Source organism: Acanthopagrus latus, chromosome 19 (assembly GCF_904848185.1).
Source record: "Acanthopagrus latus isolate v.2019 chromosome 19, fAcaLat1.1, whole genome shotgun sequence".
NCBI classification, from domain to species: Eukaryota; Metazoa; Chordata; class Actinopteri; order Spariformes; family Sparidae; genus Acanthopagrus; species Acanthopagrus latus.
The window spans coordinates 11,358,766-11,376,809 of NC_051057.1; the positions used below are offsets into that span (position 1 = coordinate 11,358,766).

The following is an 18,044-nucleotide window of genomic DNA, read 5'->3' on the forward strand; positions in this document are numbered from 1 at the left end:
TCCCAAATGCTATACACATCACATACATATGGTAAGTGGCTATAATGCATTTCCATCCTCATCACCAGTTTGCTTGTAGACTATTCTCACAGCAGATATTTTGACTTGTCATGGCAGGAAAAGAACAGATGAATTCACAACATTACTGACAGCTGCTGGCCATTTAGCTGAGCTAGTTCTAGGACTCTGGTATTGGACGCACAAGTGCTTTAGCTGCTTTGACAAGTCAAAACATTGTGTAAATGGTCTACTGGTGATAGTTCATTCAGTTTTTCAACAGCTCCCTCTGTTCAGGGTCACAGAGAACTGGAGACTTTCCAAGTGGTGTGAGAGGCGGAGGAAAGCTCTAGACGGTTCACCTGGCTATATGAAAAATGGAACGCAACCAGCACCTCTGTTCAAGGACCATTATCGTGAACGACTGGCAATGCACCTTGCGTCTCCGTGCGAGGTGACATTTTTCCACCACCACAATTCCTTTTCTTCCATTCAGTCAACACTGTCATTGATCAACAGATCATTTACAGAGGAAACCTGTATACTAATTTTACATGCCGACGCTCTTGCTCTTACTCTCTAGCCTCATTGCTCTATCATGCTTCTGATCCACATACTGCTGTCATGAATGTGTGTATCAGTCAATAGGATTGAGGGCCCGATGAAGCAGAACAAGTCGGAAAAAAAGGGGGACTTTACTAAACCAAATGAACAGGCTCACAGTCAGGCATGAGAAAGCAGTCAAGAGAAACAAACAAATCCAGAGGGGGCAAGGCAGGTAGCAGGCAGAAAATCTGGCACAGGTGCAGATTGCTGAAACAAGAATACATATTGACAAGATGAAAAATTGTCCAAAGGTAAGGGCTGGTGACTTTGGTATATTCACTCCAAGGACAGATGAGATCATGAGAGGCAGGTGTGTTAGCTGAGAAGAATGATTTGGGAATGTGAGCAGGTCTGGGAATATCTCTGACGTGGGAGTCGGCTGACCAGGATTTGTGGCATCTGGTGGACAGGTAAGGAGTTGCAGGCATGGAAAGTTCCTCAGAATCACATATGACCAAGTGAGAAGAGCCTTGAGGCAGGGACAGAGTGGCACACTTAGCAAAAAAACAAAACAAAAAACAAACAACAAAAAAACAGCGGTAGCTGTCGTGACAAATGCGTGTAGGCCACGACACATACAGCTGAATGCAGTCAGTTGATGTTACTCCTCTGGGGACTGGACATTCATTCCACAAACATAGCCAGATCTAATGGAAAGCTACAGTGGGCTCATATTGAACGTGATGAATGTCACATTTATAATGATGCAGATCACCCCAGAGTGGCTGACATTTCAAGATCAAGTCTCGTTCTTAAATGATTTCTTCTTTCTTCATGTCAGATGTTAACAGGTGTGTTTTTAGGGCTTCATCTTTGTAGAATATGAAATGTATGTGAAACCATTACATTTGAAATCATCTCCTGTATTTTTCTGTTTGTCTGTTTTCTTCCCTTGAAACCGTTGAGTGCAATTTATGTGGGTGGGTGATTTGGGATGTTAAGTGCCCTTGTTGGGCCTGTTTTTATGTTTGTTCATAAAAACCAGGCCAAAAAATGCTAGACTTCTCATTTGCAGTTGTTATCTGTCTGTCTGTGCCATGTTTGTTAAAATGTTTAATAAAACAAATACATGTTTGAATTGGGACAGACAGCCAACAAAGCCAATCAGAGCTCATGAGGAAATGGGGGGGCAGGAAGAAAGTTAAGTTAAAGTTTAAAAAAAAAAAAAAAAACAAAGTGTGCGTGTGAGTGTGCGTGGGACCACGGTCATTTTACAGATAATCATAGAAGAAGAAAAATCATCGAAGAAAAAAACTCACCCCTACAGCCCGTTTGTTCCCAGGTTACCTTCCAGGATGCGCAGGGAAAAAAATCAGAAAGAAGAGCAGGAAATAACGCACAATTCACAGGTACAGTCATGCTGTTAGTCGATTTATTCACCTGTTTTCAGGTGAGACAAGTTAGAGAAGCTAATGCTAATGTTATGTTGGCCAGTACATCTGCTAAAAACTCCCAATGAGCACAAGTGCTAACAGCCTTTTCTAGCTAAGCCTAGTGGCGCCCCAACATCACTCCAAGTGTAGGTACCAGCTCTTAGCTCTCTAACAGAGATTCCAGGTCGTTTGGGGTTCATCACTAGGGACCATTTATGCTTTTCAAAAGCTTAACAAACTACCACGAAGGGCAAACACAGTGTTAATGTTAGTCGGTCTAATTTATAACTTCTGCCGCGGTGGACATTTAACCTTTTCAAACGCAGGTGTAACTACTCACGTTAATTACAGATGCGTTCAGGTGCACCAGGTAGAGCTCTGGCATTGTGAACGGCGGCGCACTGACGTCGCTTGTCGGCATATCTAAATAAAAAGGTTCCTGAATTAATGTTATTGGTTACCGCTGTGCTTCTGCTGATCTGACAATTCAAAACGCTGGCTGTGGCGAGCTTGAATACAGGCCAGCCAGATGTAACGGCTGAAACACTTGGAAATCAGATTGTCCTGAACACAGAGCTATGTTTACTAAATGTGTTAATTGCATACTGAGGGCATGGCAACAGAAAAAGATATGTCTTCTGCCAACTGTGGTCTGCTTAATGCCTGATGAGAGATAAGGTCTGGTTTATCTATGCTGAAGTGTTTAATGGTCTATTTTACTCCATCTTGCCTTTCTAAGACAACGTGAAGAACTTTTTCTTTTAATAGCAAAGTGTTCTTGATAGTCAAAGTTTTTAAAAAGTCAATAGACAGATATGGGGCAGCCTCACTAGGCTATGCAGTTTTATTGCAAATTGGAGCTCTCACACTGTACTTTGTGTCAGTAGGAGGCATAATAATCCTTACATCTAGACAGCTCTATGTACACTGTGAAATTTTAATTATATTGCATGATATGTTTATGATTATTTTCAGTTATGTGAAACTGAAGTACCTTCACAGCACACCAGTCTGCTGCAAGTAAGCTATTTTGATTTCATATTATTGCTGTATTTACAGTGTGCTATGGCTCAGCAAAATACACAGTCATCGTGTTCGATTAGATATTCTCCACAAAGCCAACTCATGGTGAAAAAAACATGAACAACTGAAGCGACTGGTATTCCTATTCTAGAAACTGAAGTGTGGGTATGAATTTGAAGAGTGCTGTGTCTGGTGTTTGGTGAAAAATAGTTTGTGATCACAGGGTCAATTATCACTAGACTGGAACTCAGTGGAGAGCATACCTCAGCAAAAGCCTAATCCAATATCAAACTTGGTCGCCCTGTATCACTATGAGTTGTAACCTTAATGTTGAAAAGCACCTTATTTCGCAGTGTTAAAGAGAGTGAGAAAAAGGGGTCTATTCTGGGCTGAGACCCATCCTTCGCCCAAGTTTCGTGACAATCTATGTGGTAGTTTTTGTGTAATCCTACAAAACACGGGTGAAAACACAACTTCCTAGCAGAGGTAATACATCTACAGCTATTGTGTCATGTTGGAGGGCTTTGCTGGCTGTGTAGATGTTTTTAAAAACAATATCAACATGACATTTTTTTTGTCTGTTAAATTGCACAGACAGCTCTTAAAATAAATAACTCCTAACTACTGTGTTTATATGCAGGCCAAGGAGCAAATTATCATCTTCTGATACTACCACTGCATTTAAGTCTGCAGATGTCCACTCAAGAACAACACCATCTATGGTCTCTACACACTTCGGACCATCCATTAAGGTAAGGACATGGTTAGCAGCCAAAACACCTGCTCAGTAAAACCAAATATGGGAAACGTTTGTCTTCTTACCCTTTTCTAAAAACCACTAATTGACTTTATGGCACTTCACCATCAGGGTGCATGCTGTGCTTAGTGTATTGTGTGAGAGAAAGTGTGAATGTGAAGTTGATTCAGTCTTAAGTTATTAACTTATTGGTGGCATAATGGGAATATGTGAAGCCTTCCATATGTTCACACCTACGTATTTAAATTTAGGCATGCCATTAGAGATGGTGAGTATTTTATACAAGTATTATATAAGTTAAATGTACTACAAGGAATTAGGGGTCATCCGATAGGTTTTTTTCAGGGTCAGTACCGATGATTAGTTCTCAAGGAGACAGATAACTGATGTTTGGAGCTGATGTACATTTACAGCAAATATGAGAATGTATCAAAATGTTGAATTTGAGATACCACAAACTCCATCACAAAGCTTAGCTGAAAGGCCTTTCAGCATTTGTATAATTAAGATTTTTTATGATAAATCAAAGCAGATTCCAGAATGATATACTACTGAATTGTACTTACTATTGCATTATTATGTTCATCTCTTTAATGCGGCAACAGATTTAGGGGGAGCTCATAATAATTTATTTTTACATGGGTCAGACAAGTCAAAACTATTTCTCATGGCAAAAGTTTAGAATGAAATGAGTGTCGAATTACAGTGCATATGTACACAGAGGCGTCGGCGCTCATGCTGATTTTGTCCACAGATTTGTAACAACAAATGTAAATATAGCTGTTCTGAAGTTGCTGTTGATATCATGAAGCACATTGTTAATGATGGTATTATTTGGGAGAGACTGTAAGCAAAATCTGTTAAAACCCTGAACTATTTTAAAGATAACCCCACATCTGCTTGCTCTGAGATCTTGCCAGACCTCTTTAAAGTTTTATGTGTGAGGAGCTTTTTTCTCTAGGAGTGCCATGTTTGTACCATTTCAGTTGACTGTGTGACATTCCCTGTGATTTAAACACAGCAAGATTCAGTGTGTACAGTTTATTGTTTGTGATCTGCCACTAAATGCACCAAAGCTGGTCACTTAGGTAAAACATTTAGACAAAACATTTGCCTGATGAGATAGATAGATAGATAGATAGATAGATAGATAGATAGATAGATAGATAGATAGATAGATAGATAGATAGATAGATAGATAGATAGACAGATACTTTATTGATCCCGGAGGAAATTCAAGCATGATGGCACTTCAGAAAAGAAGGGGCCCTGTGTCACGCATAGGAAACTCTTCCCTTCCCCTTTTAGTGTCAGTAGGATGGTTTCCTCCTTAACTTGAGATGCCTGAAACAAATTAAACTCGTACACCAAATAAAACGGGTGGTTTTATCCCACTCTGAAATTGAGTTTGCCACAATAACTCAATAATACTGGTTCCTGATGAAATTTTGGAGGAAGGTTTCTTGGGTTTCTTTTTTTACTTTCTCCACAGCAGTGAATCACTCTATAGATGACTCGTGAATGCCTCCCTGGGGTAGCAATTTGGTCGCATCTGTCTCTAGTCCTCCAATTTTGTTGGGTATCTCAACAATGAATTCCCCTTCTACCTTAGACCACTTACATCGTTTATCCAATCATTTGCTCTCCAGTGTATATTTAATAGAGTCCAGTGTTTGGACTTTATTGAGAGTCTACTTTATTGTGCTGAGTCAGGGTCTGTAATAATGCATGTCATCATCACAGTAATTTCCTCTCATAGAACAGACCACAGCTCCTTATATAAGCCTTGTTCAGGTCTAAATAAGAAAACTGTATAGCCCAACAGACACAAAGGCGGTCCCTTATCTAAGGATCCCTTAAACACTATGTGAAATCTCCTCAGAGCCTTATTTTCTCTGTCCTACACTGGATGGATGACAGCGGGGAGGTAGCCAGGATAACAACTGTCTGTGAAAATCACTCCTCTCTCACAAGCGCTTTACTTAACGAAACAGCCTTCCTCTGGAGATTCATCACTGCTGTCATCAACTTTTTTTTGTTCAGAATCTTTGGGCCATCAGTCATCACTGTTTTTTTATAAGATGAATGATGGCTGTAAATTACAATGCATGACATATTGACAAACCAATTTGCAGTGCTTGTGGAGAAAGAGGACTGTCATACAGAGAAAGGCATGGTGAAGGGTTGGACGGAGTAATCAGCAAGCAGAGAAGGGGGACACGGGGAGAACAAAAGAAAGAGACAACAAGAAGAAGAGGAAAAGGGAGGGAGAAGAAAAATATAGAAGCTCATTCTTTGACATGTTGCTGACCACAGTAAAGAAGTCATTCTTGATACTGTGGCTCAATGGATGGCAATTTCAGTCTTTCAGTTACGTGGTCCATGACTTTTGTCCGGGCTGAGATACTTTATCTCAACCACAATTGGATAGATTGAGGTTGAAATTCTGTACAGTCATTCACGGTCCCCAGGTGATGAGTTCTACTGACTTTGGTAATCTCCTGACTTTTTCGCTAGCACCGCCACTTTCAAAAACACTTTTGTTGTTTTTGAAAGACATGTCTGAACAAGTACTGCAAAGATTACTGTGAAAATTGGTACAGACATCCCGACCGTGATGTAATTTAATACCTTTTAATGAAATTCCCATCATCTCAGCTCTACCTTTTATAGAATGGTAATATGTTAAAGTAAGACGTCGAACATCATAATCATTATAACATCAGGAGCATTTTAAGAATGCTAATGTAGTATTCAGCATTAACTGGCTATTGACAACTTTTTTCTTTGACTTAAATTATGAAGAAAATGTTGAGAGCTAAATAATGTGAAAAAGAAATCCGGTCTTTGTGACAAGGCTGCCACCAAAGGGGGAAAGCTACAGTGGGCTAAGTTGAAAAGTTGACTCATCTTCACTTTAAATACCGCTACCAAATGTCTTCAACCTGCACTCTTTAAAATGGCCACTAAGAGGTGACTCCACTAGTAGCAAAAGTAGTCTAATTGTATGGACAGTTATGATAAGATGATTCCACTTCTCACAGGATTTATTAGCTCAGTAATCAGTTTAGAAGTGTGTAGAAGTATAATAACTTTTCTTATTAGTTTTGTTGTTTAGAAGAATTGTAGCCCTTTTATACACAAGTTGAACAAAAAAGTATTATCACATCATGATATTACTTTTACAGTAATTAAAACTAGAGTATATTCTCAGAAGCTTAAGCCAACACCTCATCAAGAGAATTATGTATCTTCTTTTTTTCATTTAAGACACATTCTAATGTAGCTGGAAATACTGTTTACTGTTGATCCCTGATGACATTCCTTCTCTTTGTACATTAGCGACTGTCACTCTCATAAAATGTTATTGCCACTGATGGAGCTGTCTGTTATGAATTTTCCATTTTCATTCTCCATTTTCCTCATTGAGAAAAATGATCTCCACAGTAATGATGATCACAGATGATGTTCTGGACAGATAACAATGAGTGAGACATGACTGCGACATGATATTAACAAATGCAGACAGCCAGATATGGAAAGCAATTTGTCATTTTGTGAACATGTCCTTTCATTTGCTTCTAAAGGATATTTCCAGATTTGTTTTATTGTTGTTTTATTGTTGTTTTATTGTTGCTATATATATATATATATATATATATATATATATATAAATATATATATATATATATATATATATATATATATATATATATATATATATATATATATATATATATATATATAAATAAAAACACCACTATGAATGAATCACCATCTTTTCAGTGGAAAGTAAACACCCTGGTGTGTTCAGTACTTGAGACTTCTTCATGCTGAAAGAACAAAACCAAAAGAAATGTTGAGAGTTCTGAAGCAGAATTAGACGAAGGCATACAAGTGGGAAAATATAAAATACTTGAAGTGTTTGGGAGCTCAGCTGTCAGTCAGTCACTCAGTCATGTTGAGGCTTTAAATTTGAGCTAATGTCTTCTAGAGATGCTCAGCCACGCACTCTGGGAAAAAAGAAGAGCCGAAAGAAAGACACTGAAGAATTATTTTCTTACAAACAGAATTTCTGTCACATTTAACAACACTGATAGAGCTAAATAAAAATCATATCATCTTTATATCAAGGATGTAAGTCATTGACTGGTTGAACCAAATCCAGGTCTGATCCCTTTAAAATTGAGAAAATATCAGTTTTGCTCTGCAAACGTTAAGCTTGGACAATCTGGAGGCAATAAAAAACTGATGTATTCAAGACTAGTTAATGCACATAATCACTGACAGATGTCTCAGTACTGAGGATTTATTTTTCAATAAAAGTGTAATTTGTGAAGTCTTTTAATTTTGTCAGGTCTATTTCTGTGCATCTCATACAAGAACTGTCATGTTCGCCACAGCCCTGTAACTTGCCAGAACAAGTAAACGTCTAACAGAAGTTATTTAGCATTTCACGTTTAACCATGTATTCATTGAGCCTAGCTGTGACATGTTTGTTGTGGCAAAGACTGATCTTGGAGTTGAATTTCTCACCACAAGACAGCTCGGAATCCCCCCCCCCCCCCCCCCATAACAATGTGCTTTCCTCGCCAAACGGGTAAAAAAACGAGAGATAACCACAGACGTCACGACATAGAGAGTAACTACTGGTCGTGTGTGATATTTATTCAAGGTTTTGTTGTGAGGAAATGAAACAAATGTACGAGGAAAAAAAAGCCACCACCACCGAGCAAAGGAGGGGGGCACTGTCTGGCTACAAGACATGAAGAGGGAGAGAGAGCGACACAGAAAGACTGAGATAAGTTCAGCACCACGGACAGCGCGCCAGAGCGCCGGAGAGGAGAAATCACTTCAGTGGATTGGAGCTGCGCACAGTCATGCCACCCTGAACTACTGGAGCCTGTGCTGCACACGACAGTCGCACCAAGTCATCCTCGTCCGGTGCAGGTGGAGACCCGCTTGTTCTTTGTTTTGTTTCTATTCGGGAATCGCCAAGTAAGGACGCGAGACAGCTGCAGGGAGAAGTGCGTTGCGTCTGCAAACGCAGGGCAGCCTGTGTGCCGGCGCGATCCTTACATCATCTCTTTATTGGAGGGAGGGAGAGAGAGGGAGGGAGAGAAAGAGAGAGAGAGAGAGAGAGAGAGAGAGAGAGAGAGAGAGAGAGAGAGAGAGAGAGAGAGAGAGAGAGAGAGAGCAGACACAGGGAAAGAGGGAGAGATAGAGAGTGAGTGTGTGTGTGAGAGCGAGTGAGTCCGTGCAGCCAGGCTCCTCTTCGCCAGTCCTCAACTGCGAAGCGAGTCTGACGGACCGACTGGCTTTACCCTCACCTCGCTGTTTTCTCCCTGAGTGTTTCCTCTCTGCCGCTCCCGCTCTGCTGCGTCCACACCGGCCGTGAAGATGCACCGGCACCGTCCTGCCCAGGGATTGGCGTTGTTAGTGCCGGTCGCTATGTGGATTTGCAGCCATGTCAACGCCGTGCACGGAGCTTTGCCAACAACCCGTAAGTTGTTGTTGTTTTTTTTTTTTTCTTATTGTTATTTTTATTTGTTGGAAGTGTCTCCCTGCGTTGAAAGGGTGAGTCCACATATGGGTGGGAGGCAGACAGAGCCTGGCCATGGAGCACCACGGCAGAGGCAGAGACGGTGCGTGCACCGGCGGGGCTGCAGGTATCCCCCACGGTGGTGCCAGCTGGGGCTTTCTGGAGCTTAAGAGGCTGCTCACGGGAAAGCGAGAGGAAGCGGGCTTGACTTTTTGAGTTTAGACCTACACGTGTTAACTCTTCAGGATCTCTGCTCCGTTGATTTTAGCGCCCTGGATTTTCATGTCCGTTTGGTGATTTTGCTCGCGGGTTTTTCAGGGCTTCTAGGAAGTGCTGGGGTACTGAATGACATGTCCGTGTATCAGTTGTGGTTTAATGTTTTTTTTTTTTTTTGGTTCAATTTCGACCCCGAGGAAAAAGTGCACTTAGACACTATGGCTTTAAGCTGTTAAATCACAAGTGTTATTATGTTATGCATGACTATTTTCAGCTCTTATCAGATTAGCTTGGATTGCACTGCATATGCCCAAGATTAAATCCATACAGAGGTTTTGTTGAACCTCCACATTTTCAGGATGGAGTTATGGTCTAATAAACTTCATGTAAACTCGGAGTCTTCACTGCCAGAGACCCAGAGGCACACAACGATTTCTGAATTTGAGTCGATCGCCTCTGCACTCTCATTTAGGTTGTTGTAGAGGTTTATGTGCAATTCGACTTTGATTAATCTCGACTCTGTAACCAGAGCTGGACTTATCATATCCAATCGCACTTTCTAGAAAACAGTCAGTTGAACCACTTCGGAACTACTTAGAGTATATACCTCAACTGATCGTACAATTTGTACATACAGACGATTTTGAACACTTGGAAAACTCAAGGATGATTTTTACTGGCTTATCAGCTTGAGTATCAGAAGTATTTTACAAATTCTCTTTTATTGCATTTGTTTTTACACTCTTGTATTCTCATAGACACAGGCTCATTATATGTACTTCTTTATTTCTTCTGGTATTTCCCGTGTTTTATTTTGAAACCTACCATATGTCTTACATCTGTTGGCGTTATTGGTCCCATCTGTCTTAAAAAGACCAGTTAGTTTTGGTTCCGTATTTCCCTGGCATCATCCACACTTGGTTCGATGTCTTCCCGATGTTGCTGACGGTGACTGAGCCGGTGTGACTGATTCCCCCGGTGATCGCCAGGGCTTCTCGGGTCCCGGATGAATGTGTCCGGGGACGCGCCTCATTAATCATCCCTTCCGACAGACAACAACAGAGAAGCGCCACAGCGAGCCGCTCGCGCGTGCGTGTGCATGTCAGTGAGTGTTAGAGAAGAGAAAGGAGAGAAGGAGAGTTGGGAGGAGATCAGCAGTGCGTTTTTCTTTTTACACAGAAAATAGGTGTCATAGGGACAACAGTTTATTTATATAAAACAAACTTTATTGATCCCACTATGGAAATCCTCAGTCCTCTAGCTCCCGTCAATTGGCACTTGTGACTGGGTCAGCTTCAGTGTCCCTGGAGCAAGAACAGATCCAGTGTCTTGTTAAAGGGGAACCCTGGCTGAGGAATTGCACAAGGTTGTTGATTTTTTTTTTTTTCAAACTCTAGCTAAATGACTTGTTGATGTTCTACAATAAATGTTTACTCTTTTAAATTCTAAGTTTCTACCAAAATGATAAGACCCACATCTATTTCAGATATATAAAGATAGGACAACGTACAGACATATGTTGCAAGACAAACATCTTACATCTGTAAGACAACATTGCAACACAACAGGAATAACCAAGTGTGGATCAGCATTTGAAAAACAGGAGACAATTGTGTGTGTGTGTGTGTGTGTGTGTGTGTGTGTGTGTGTGTGTGTGTGTGTGTGTGTGTGTGTGTGTTTGTCAGAGAGAGAGAGAGAGAGAGAGAGAGAGACATATAAGCAGCATGTTGAATCAGACAAGCAGTTCCACTGCTGAGCTTAAATCTGAGTGTTGACTTTATCCCTCCGTGGACTAGATGTGAAACACTCTGGGGAATAGACAGTGTCATCGTGACCAATGGTCTGAGGCATGGAGTAAAAAAGATTAACATTTTCATTCTACCGAGGAAAACACACTCGCACACTAAAAGTCAATGAGCTGGTTGACCCACCGACTGTGTGGAGTCTCCCAATTGTGCTCTGAGAATGCTTTGGTGAGGAACAGCGAAGGGATGCTGAGAATGGCCATGCTTACAGTTTTTTTTCTTTTTTTTAAAAGCCATTATCTTGAGATCACAAGATAATTATGTTGTGATCTCAAGATATGAATGCTTGCTGTCTTGAGATAAAGGACTGACTTTCCTCTTTACCTTGAGAAAACAAAAGCCCAATTTCTCATGATAATGACATGATTCATCATTAGAAAAACGATGAGTTCATAAGATTCACAGGAGTGGATCATGACAGGCTGCTCTGTGAGGTGAGTTTTGGAGTTTCAAGGGGTGTCATATGAACATTTTTGTTCTAAGAATGTTCTCCCTTGTAATTAAATGTGATGGTATTTACATTATGATGAATTATTCTAAGGGATAGGATGACAGTATATGCACTTGTCAAATTAAAGCAGATATTTTACTGTCTAGCTGGCTTCAATGAAAATATAGTCTTGTTGGCATAGAGGAACTAGAGAGGACACTACCTATATTGATGGGTGTCTGAATGGTCTAGTATAGCAAGATTGATGTACAGTCAGAGGTCTTGATCAATAATGTGTACTCCTTGATCTGACATTTCTATCTTAAATCAGTTGCTACAGATGTCTATACGTCATCTGTGCAGGCTAGCATTGCACTCCTGATCTCTGATATTGATACTGAGATATTTAAATATGTATAAACAGGAATAACCTTTTGTTTTCTCATGATCGCAGAATTATGATCTCCTTTTCTCAAGATAACGGTACTCATTCTCTCAAGATGGCTGAATAATGAACTCTTAATCCCAAGGTAAAGGCATTAAAAGCAATTCAAGCTTCTGTACAAATAAAGGAATGAGGGATTTATACATGTTTCATTCCATATGGGTTTGTGTGCTTTTGCATGTTCTGTCATATGTTCACTTATGTATGGCCCAGCAAATACTTTTTGTTGAACAGTAATCCAGGGATTTTTCTCCTACGCAAGCCTGAGGAGTCAGTTTTATGATGCATTACTGTACTTCACATTTATTGCGGTCCGACAAAATTAAGCAAACGCACAGTTGAAACGGATACAAATGCGTGCCTATTAAAACATACTTAAATATTAACTTGCAAAGTTTCACGGTGTGTTTAAAGGTGTGCACAGAACCATGGGCATTTCACTTGTCATTGTAGTATTTTCGACTAACTGATGTCTGAAAGGCAAGTTGCCTCTCAGGGACATTAAAGCTTACTCTACAGCTCTGTATCCACCTGAAATAACATACATTTCATTTTTCCCTTGTTGTATTTGAGCTGCACACTCAAGTACATTATGTAAATTAGCATTTGTTTCTCATTTTTTAACAGTTTACTTCACCCCCCCCCCCCCCCCCCCCAAAAAAAAAAAAAAAGAATCCCCAAAAAATATTTCCTTTTATCAGCCTTGAACTCCTCTCTTTTACACTGTCACTATTCATCACTCCCTGTGTAAAGGGCAGGTTTTACATTTTAACACTCTCGGCACCAGTGTGTGAAACGTGAAGGATGTACTTTTAAGTCCGTGTTACTGACACCATGTGTGGCTAAATGGGAGGCCCCTAGAGCCTGTCTGATATAGAATCAGATTAGCCTTTTCTTATCTCATTAAGCATGCCGGACCATTTGACATAGACATCAGTCTGGTTGCACCTTCAGGGCCACAAAGGGTAAGACAGGCTTTCCTGGTATTCAACATGATTCGTTGTATGCCACGTGAAAAAAAAAAAAAAAAAAAGTAGCTGTTGCATCTTGTTGACAGCACAAACATTCTTAGTTGAGGATGAGGCAATTATATTTGATTGGAGTCTGCATAAGGGAAGCCCATTTGCCTATAGCCTCGGTATCGAATTTAAAGATATGACAAGTCGTGATGGGTCTAGAGCAGACAAGATAATAATATGGGATTAACTCACAGTTCTACCACAGTAACATTTGTGAGAGCAGTCTTGTTCATTGCTAATGTCTTTAAATGAGTCACTGATATTGTTATCATCAGTCACTGTGGGAAAATGTCACTGAGATATACTATCGTTAAAAAAACAAAAAAGATCTCTTAAACAAATTAAGGTAAACCTGATGGTCTGTGTTTTGACTTTGTGTGTTTGTGTGCTTGTGTGTCCAATGGCTCCCAGTAGGAGGTGGTAATAATAGGATTAGGGCTAGAGGAAGCAGACTGGTTTGACAGCGATTAGATCAGCTCAATACTTGGTGTTTAGTGTTGTTTGGGCCCTATGTATTTATATGTGTGCACCCATGTGTGATTTTGCCGTGTGGGTGTGTGTGTGAGTGTCCACGTTGGTGGATTTATCAGGCATTGAGTCTAGTGAGTCAGAGCTAGGAAACAAAGTGCAGTTGTTAATTGCACTGCCATTTTTCTCTTCCACCCTGCCATCCACAGTCTAAGTTGCTTTCCTGCTTCTTTTTTTTAATCTATCGGCTAGTTTGCACTCCCTCTTTTTTCAATAAATCTCACTCAGCCTCTTTCCCCAATTCTCCTTATAGCTTTTCCTTGCTCGTCTTGCCTGTCTTTTTGCCTCTTTCACAAAAAATCCATTAAAAAACCTTTCATGCCCTGCTCTCTTTTTTCAGCTGTCTCATCACTAACTGCCCCTGATGATTCCTCTTGCTCCCTCCTACTCTTACTCCACCTTAGCCCTCTGATTCTCTTATCATTTGATTCTGTCTCTTCCCCTCTCTTGTCTCCTGCCCTTTTTCTCGTCTTTAATTCTTTCTATCCCTGCTTGGCTCTTCTCAGTGGTTTTATCTTCTGGCCATAATCACTTCCCTTCCGCCTGTATTTTTTCATCTTCTTTCTTCATCCAACCAGTCTCTGCTCACAATCTGTCCCCTTCTCGTTCCGCTCCTGATTACAAATATGTTTGATAAAAAAGTCCCCACTAGCCACTTTTCGACCAAGTAATGTGATGTGTCTGCTTGTGCATGCTCATGCAAACTTTCAAAGCAGCACCTACTCTGTTTGTGTGTGAGAGTGTATGTGTGTGACCACTGCAACAACCAAACTGACATGGCTCACAGCCAAACAGAGACAGCCACACTGCAGTCTCCTCTTCAGTCTCATACAACTCTTAAATTTCACTTGCCCCATCAGCATATGAATATTTTAGCTCACTTAACATGACTTCACAACAGCACTTTTGAGACAAAATGCTTGACCTACAAGCCACTGCGTTCTCAAAAAGCACTTCATTTCCATAGCACATGGAGTCAGAATTACTTCATTTCATCACAGCCCATAATAAATGGATATGATTTGGCTTGAAAAGAATATCTAGAACAACTTGCATCATAAAACATTATGTTGTTATGACAAATATTGCTAAAAATAATTCATATTCACATGCTTACATAGATGTGTTTTGTTCATTTACTTAATGTCACAGATCTCAAGAATAATGAACATCTACTGTAAGAAATTAATTCTCAGAACACCATGACGGTTTTCTTTTTATCTATTCCCTCTCAGCTTTATACTTAGACTGCTGTATCGGTCTCCTTGAAGAATTTAAATTTCTCTCTTGGAAGTGAATCCTACTGCAAGGCTATCTGTGTTTCATCATGGGAGCAAGGCTGAGTGATACAAATGTACACTGACAAGTCATGCAGCATAATTCCCCTAACAATGTCAGTAACGTAACACGCACACACACTCCCACACACACACTCAGAGGCCTGCACTATGCAGACACACTGCCTTTACACTGTCCTCCTTTTCCACGCTTAGTCTCTCTCTCTCTCTCTCTCACTCACACACACACACACACACACACACACACACACACACACACACACACACACACACACACACACACACACACACACACTCACACACGTACATACAAATCTACTGACTTCACATGCATTCATTGAAAACTGAACCCATAATGGGGACTCGAGTGCAGGTGCGTAATGGGGTAATTCTGCATCTAAAGTTGCAAATATGTGTATGCACACTTCACTGTATGAGACTGTAAGTATGTGTGTGCGTGGGCATCTTCCAATTATGGGATCTGAAAGTTATTCTAGTGGAATGTGTTCTCATTAGAACCCGTCAGAATCTGTCCACCTCATTAGACATGGGTCTCTGAGATGGAGAGTGGGCTGGCACTATTGAAGAAGGACATTTAGAGAAGGAGGCGGCATTTATCAGAAAAGAGAGAAGGATGAGGAGAGACAGCTCGAGGGAAGGATGGTCAGGAGGCGAGGATTTTCTCTGACACCTTGTCATTCAACATTACCGTTGTTATTATAATCTGTTGTTGCATCGGAGCGCAGCCGTTGCATTAGTCAGAGAATGGACCTTGCCATGTCAACTAATACTGTACTTCCCTTTGGTAATACCTGGCTATTTTACAACTTGAATGATCATATACAACCTTCATACAACCTTCAATTTGAATATCACTGTTAAAATGTGCTTATTGTACATCACCATCATCATCATCATCATCATCATCATCATCATCATCATCATCATCATCATCATCACCATCAATTTGTCTCTATAGGACTCACGTTATGAACACCGTGTCAGGGGATAAAAGACCTGATTAAACTGTTATGAAATACAATGAAACCAAGCAAAATCTGAGTAGCAAATATACAACCAATATAAGTTATAAAATTGTGGGACAACAAATTAAAATCCAACGATTTATCAGTTTTGTTTTTTTTTACTTGTTCAAAGAAGGTTTTAACCTGGAGTATATATGGTGACACTTTGCTAACCTGAGTTTGTCTTGAGCAGTAACTTGGGGCTAGACCTCACTGAGCCTTAGAAGACTAGCCTTGCAAAGCCAGCAGAAATCTCAGGAGCTTAGTCTGTGCTACACGATTTTGGTTTAGAAATCCACAGGGAGTTATTTGAAGTGGGCAGGTGAACCTGCTCCATCAGCAGACTATGTAAAGCGGTTTAGATGATGATGTGACTTTCCAGCCTTTGCAATGACCGAACTCTAAAATTAATCTTCATAACGGCAATGCTGTCTGTTTTTCTTCTTTTTTTTCTCTTCAGATTCACTTATAAACCAGTTTTACTGGATTATCAAAATTGATTTGAATGTTTTGAAAGAACTCATGAGTGCCCTTTTTAAAAAGGAAACATGAGCTTTGAAAAGGTGTTGCTCATTGTATCTGCTGGAAACCTTGCTGAGTAACCCTCTGTACTGAGATCTGAACTACTTACCGAAACTATACAGAATGGACTTGAAATCTTGTTTGTTTTAGCCCTAAATTTACCACTTAATTCACTAAGAGGAAGCCAATAGATAGGGTACAACAGCTGACCTGGATTACTCTTGGATGAATGCCAGAATTGAGCTGCACTGGGGCACTGGAGGTGTTACGAAGCACAGTGAAAAGCACTGTAAGTGAACCTGACCCAAATCATCTGTGTCAAAACAGCAGTGTCAAAAATGGCACATAGTAAAAGTGGGCCATCACCTCTGTCAACAGCAGGCAGCAGGTTTAGAGTCCAAACACTTTGTGTCTAAACTTTAGATACACTGACCAGAGAAGTATTGATACTGTTTATTCTAGTTAATTGTGCAACAAAAATTAGATGAACCCTCACTAGCATCCCACCCATATTTACTGCTAACCATGGTCAGTGTATGTTCAGTTAGGAGCCAGTGACTGAAGCCAAGGTGCTCTTGTGGTGGGAAAACATATCTAGTCACATGCGTCATTCAAAAGTTTGTTCATGTAAAAAGTGACTAAACATTTTTAATTAGTAGAATAAGAAAATCAATTTTTTATTGTTTGTTTTAATTGTCATTGATGAAAGTGTAGCATGTTTTAATTACAGTGGTGTGTTATTGCTTAATTACACATTGCTTTTTTTTTTCCTTCGATATAGCCTCTCATAATTCATTGATTAATTTCACCCTCCTGGATTGTTGAGTAGGTACGCGGTATGAGTTATCTTGACTTTGAGTTTGTTCTCCTTGCCACATGGAGGCAATAAAAACCACAGTGGTCTTTTTGGAATTGCACTCCAGACCTTTAAAACATTTTTTAAAATTTTTTTTATCTTGTGTCTTTGTGTTGAAGTTGGTCAAATCCAGGTTGGTTGTTCATCAGTTAACATCCTTCTGACAATTAAATTACACCATTATCAATGAAATCTGATACTTTTGTGATCATTATTTTGATCTTTGAGCTAATCTAGCATGAAATAAGGGTTTCCACAAGTTACCACACATTTATTAGCCTTTCCTAGCGTTAGCATAGTCACAAAAACATTTGCTCACTGCTCTGCACAAAGGTTTATCTTCAATTTATGTCACAGTTTTAGTCATTGAGAAAAGCAAACATTTGATTTTGCTTTGCTATGAGTGTGATAATAGATATTAAATTATTTATGTGCCACAAATATAAAAAAAAATGCAAAAGGGGACGGCACCAATGATAGCCTAAATGAGTTTCTTATACTGTATATTGAATGAAAAACATGCATTATTTAGTCATAACGAGTACACTGCATAGTACATACAGAGATTTAATGAGACTTTGAGCTAATTACCTTCACTAATT

The 18,044-nt window shown here is 40.0% G+C and overlaps 1 protein-coding gene and 1 long non-coding RNA gene across 3 annotated transcripts in view; both read left to right on the forward strand.

Moving 5' to 3' along the window:
• Positions 1-1,873: 1,873 nt before the first annotated feature.
• Positions 1,874-7,265, forward strand: LOC119008964. The gene is made up of 3 exons (XR_005071594.1): positions 1,874-1,952; positions 3,640-3,751; positions 5,892-7,265. It is a non-coding gene; the product is annotated as an uncharacterized LOC119008964 (long non-coding RNA).
• A 1,741-nt stretch (positions 7,266-9,006) lies between these two features.
• The window catches only part of cntnap2a (contactin associated protein 2a), a 309,254-nt gene continuing 300,216 nt past the window's right edge, over positions 9,007-18,044 (forward strand). For both annotated transcript variants that reach the window (XM_037079757.1, XM_037079758.1), the window contains exon 1: positions 9,007-9,259. In XM_037079757.1, the coding sequence (XP_036935652.1) occupies positions 9,157-9,259 (103 nt within the window). In that variant the 5' untranslated portion in view covers positions 9,007-9,156. The remainder of the gene's footprint in view (positions 9,260-18,044) is intronic.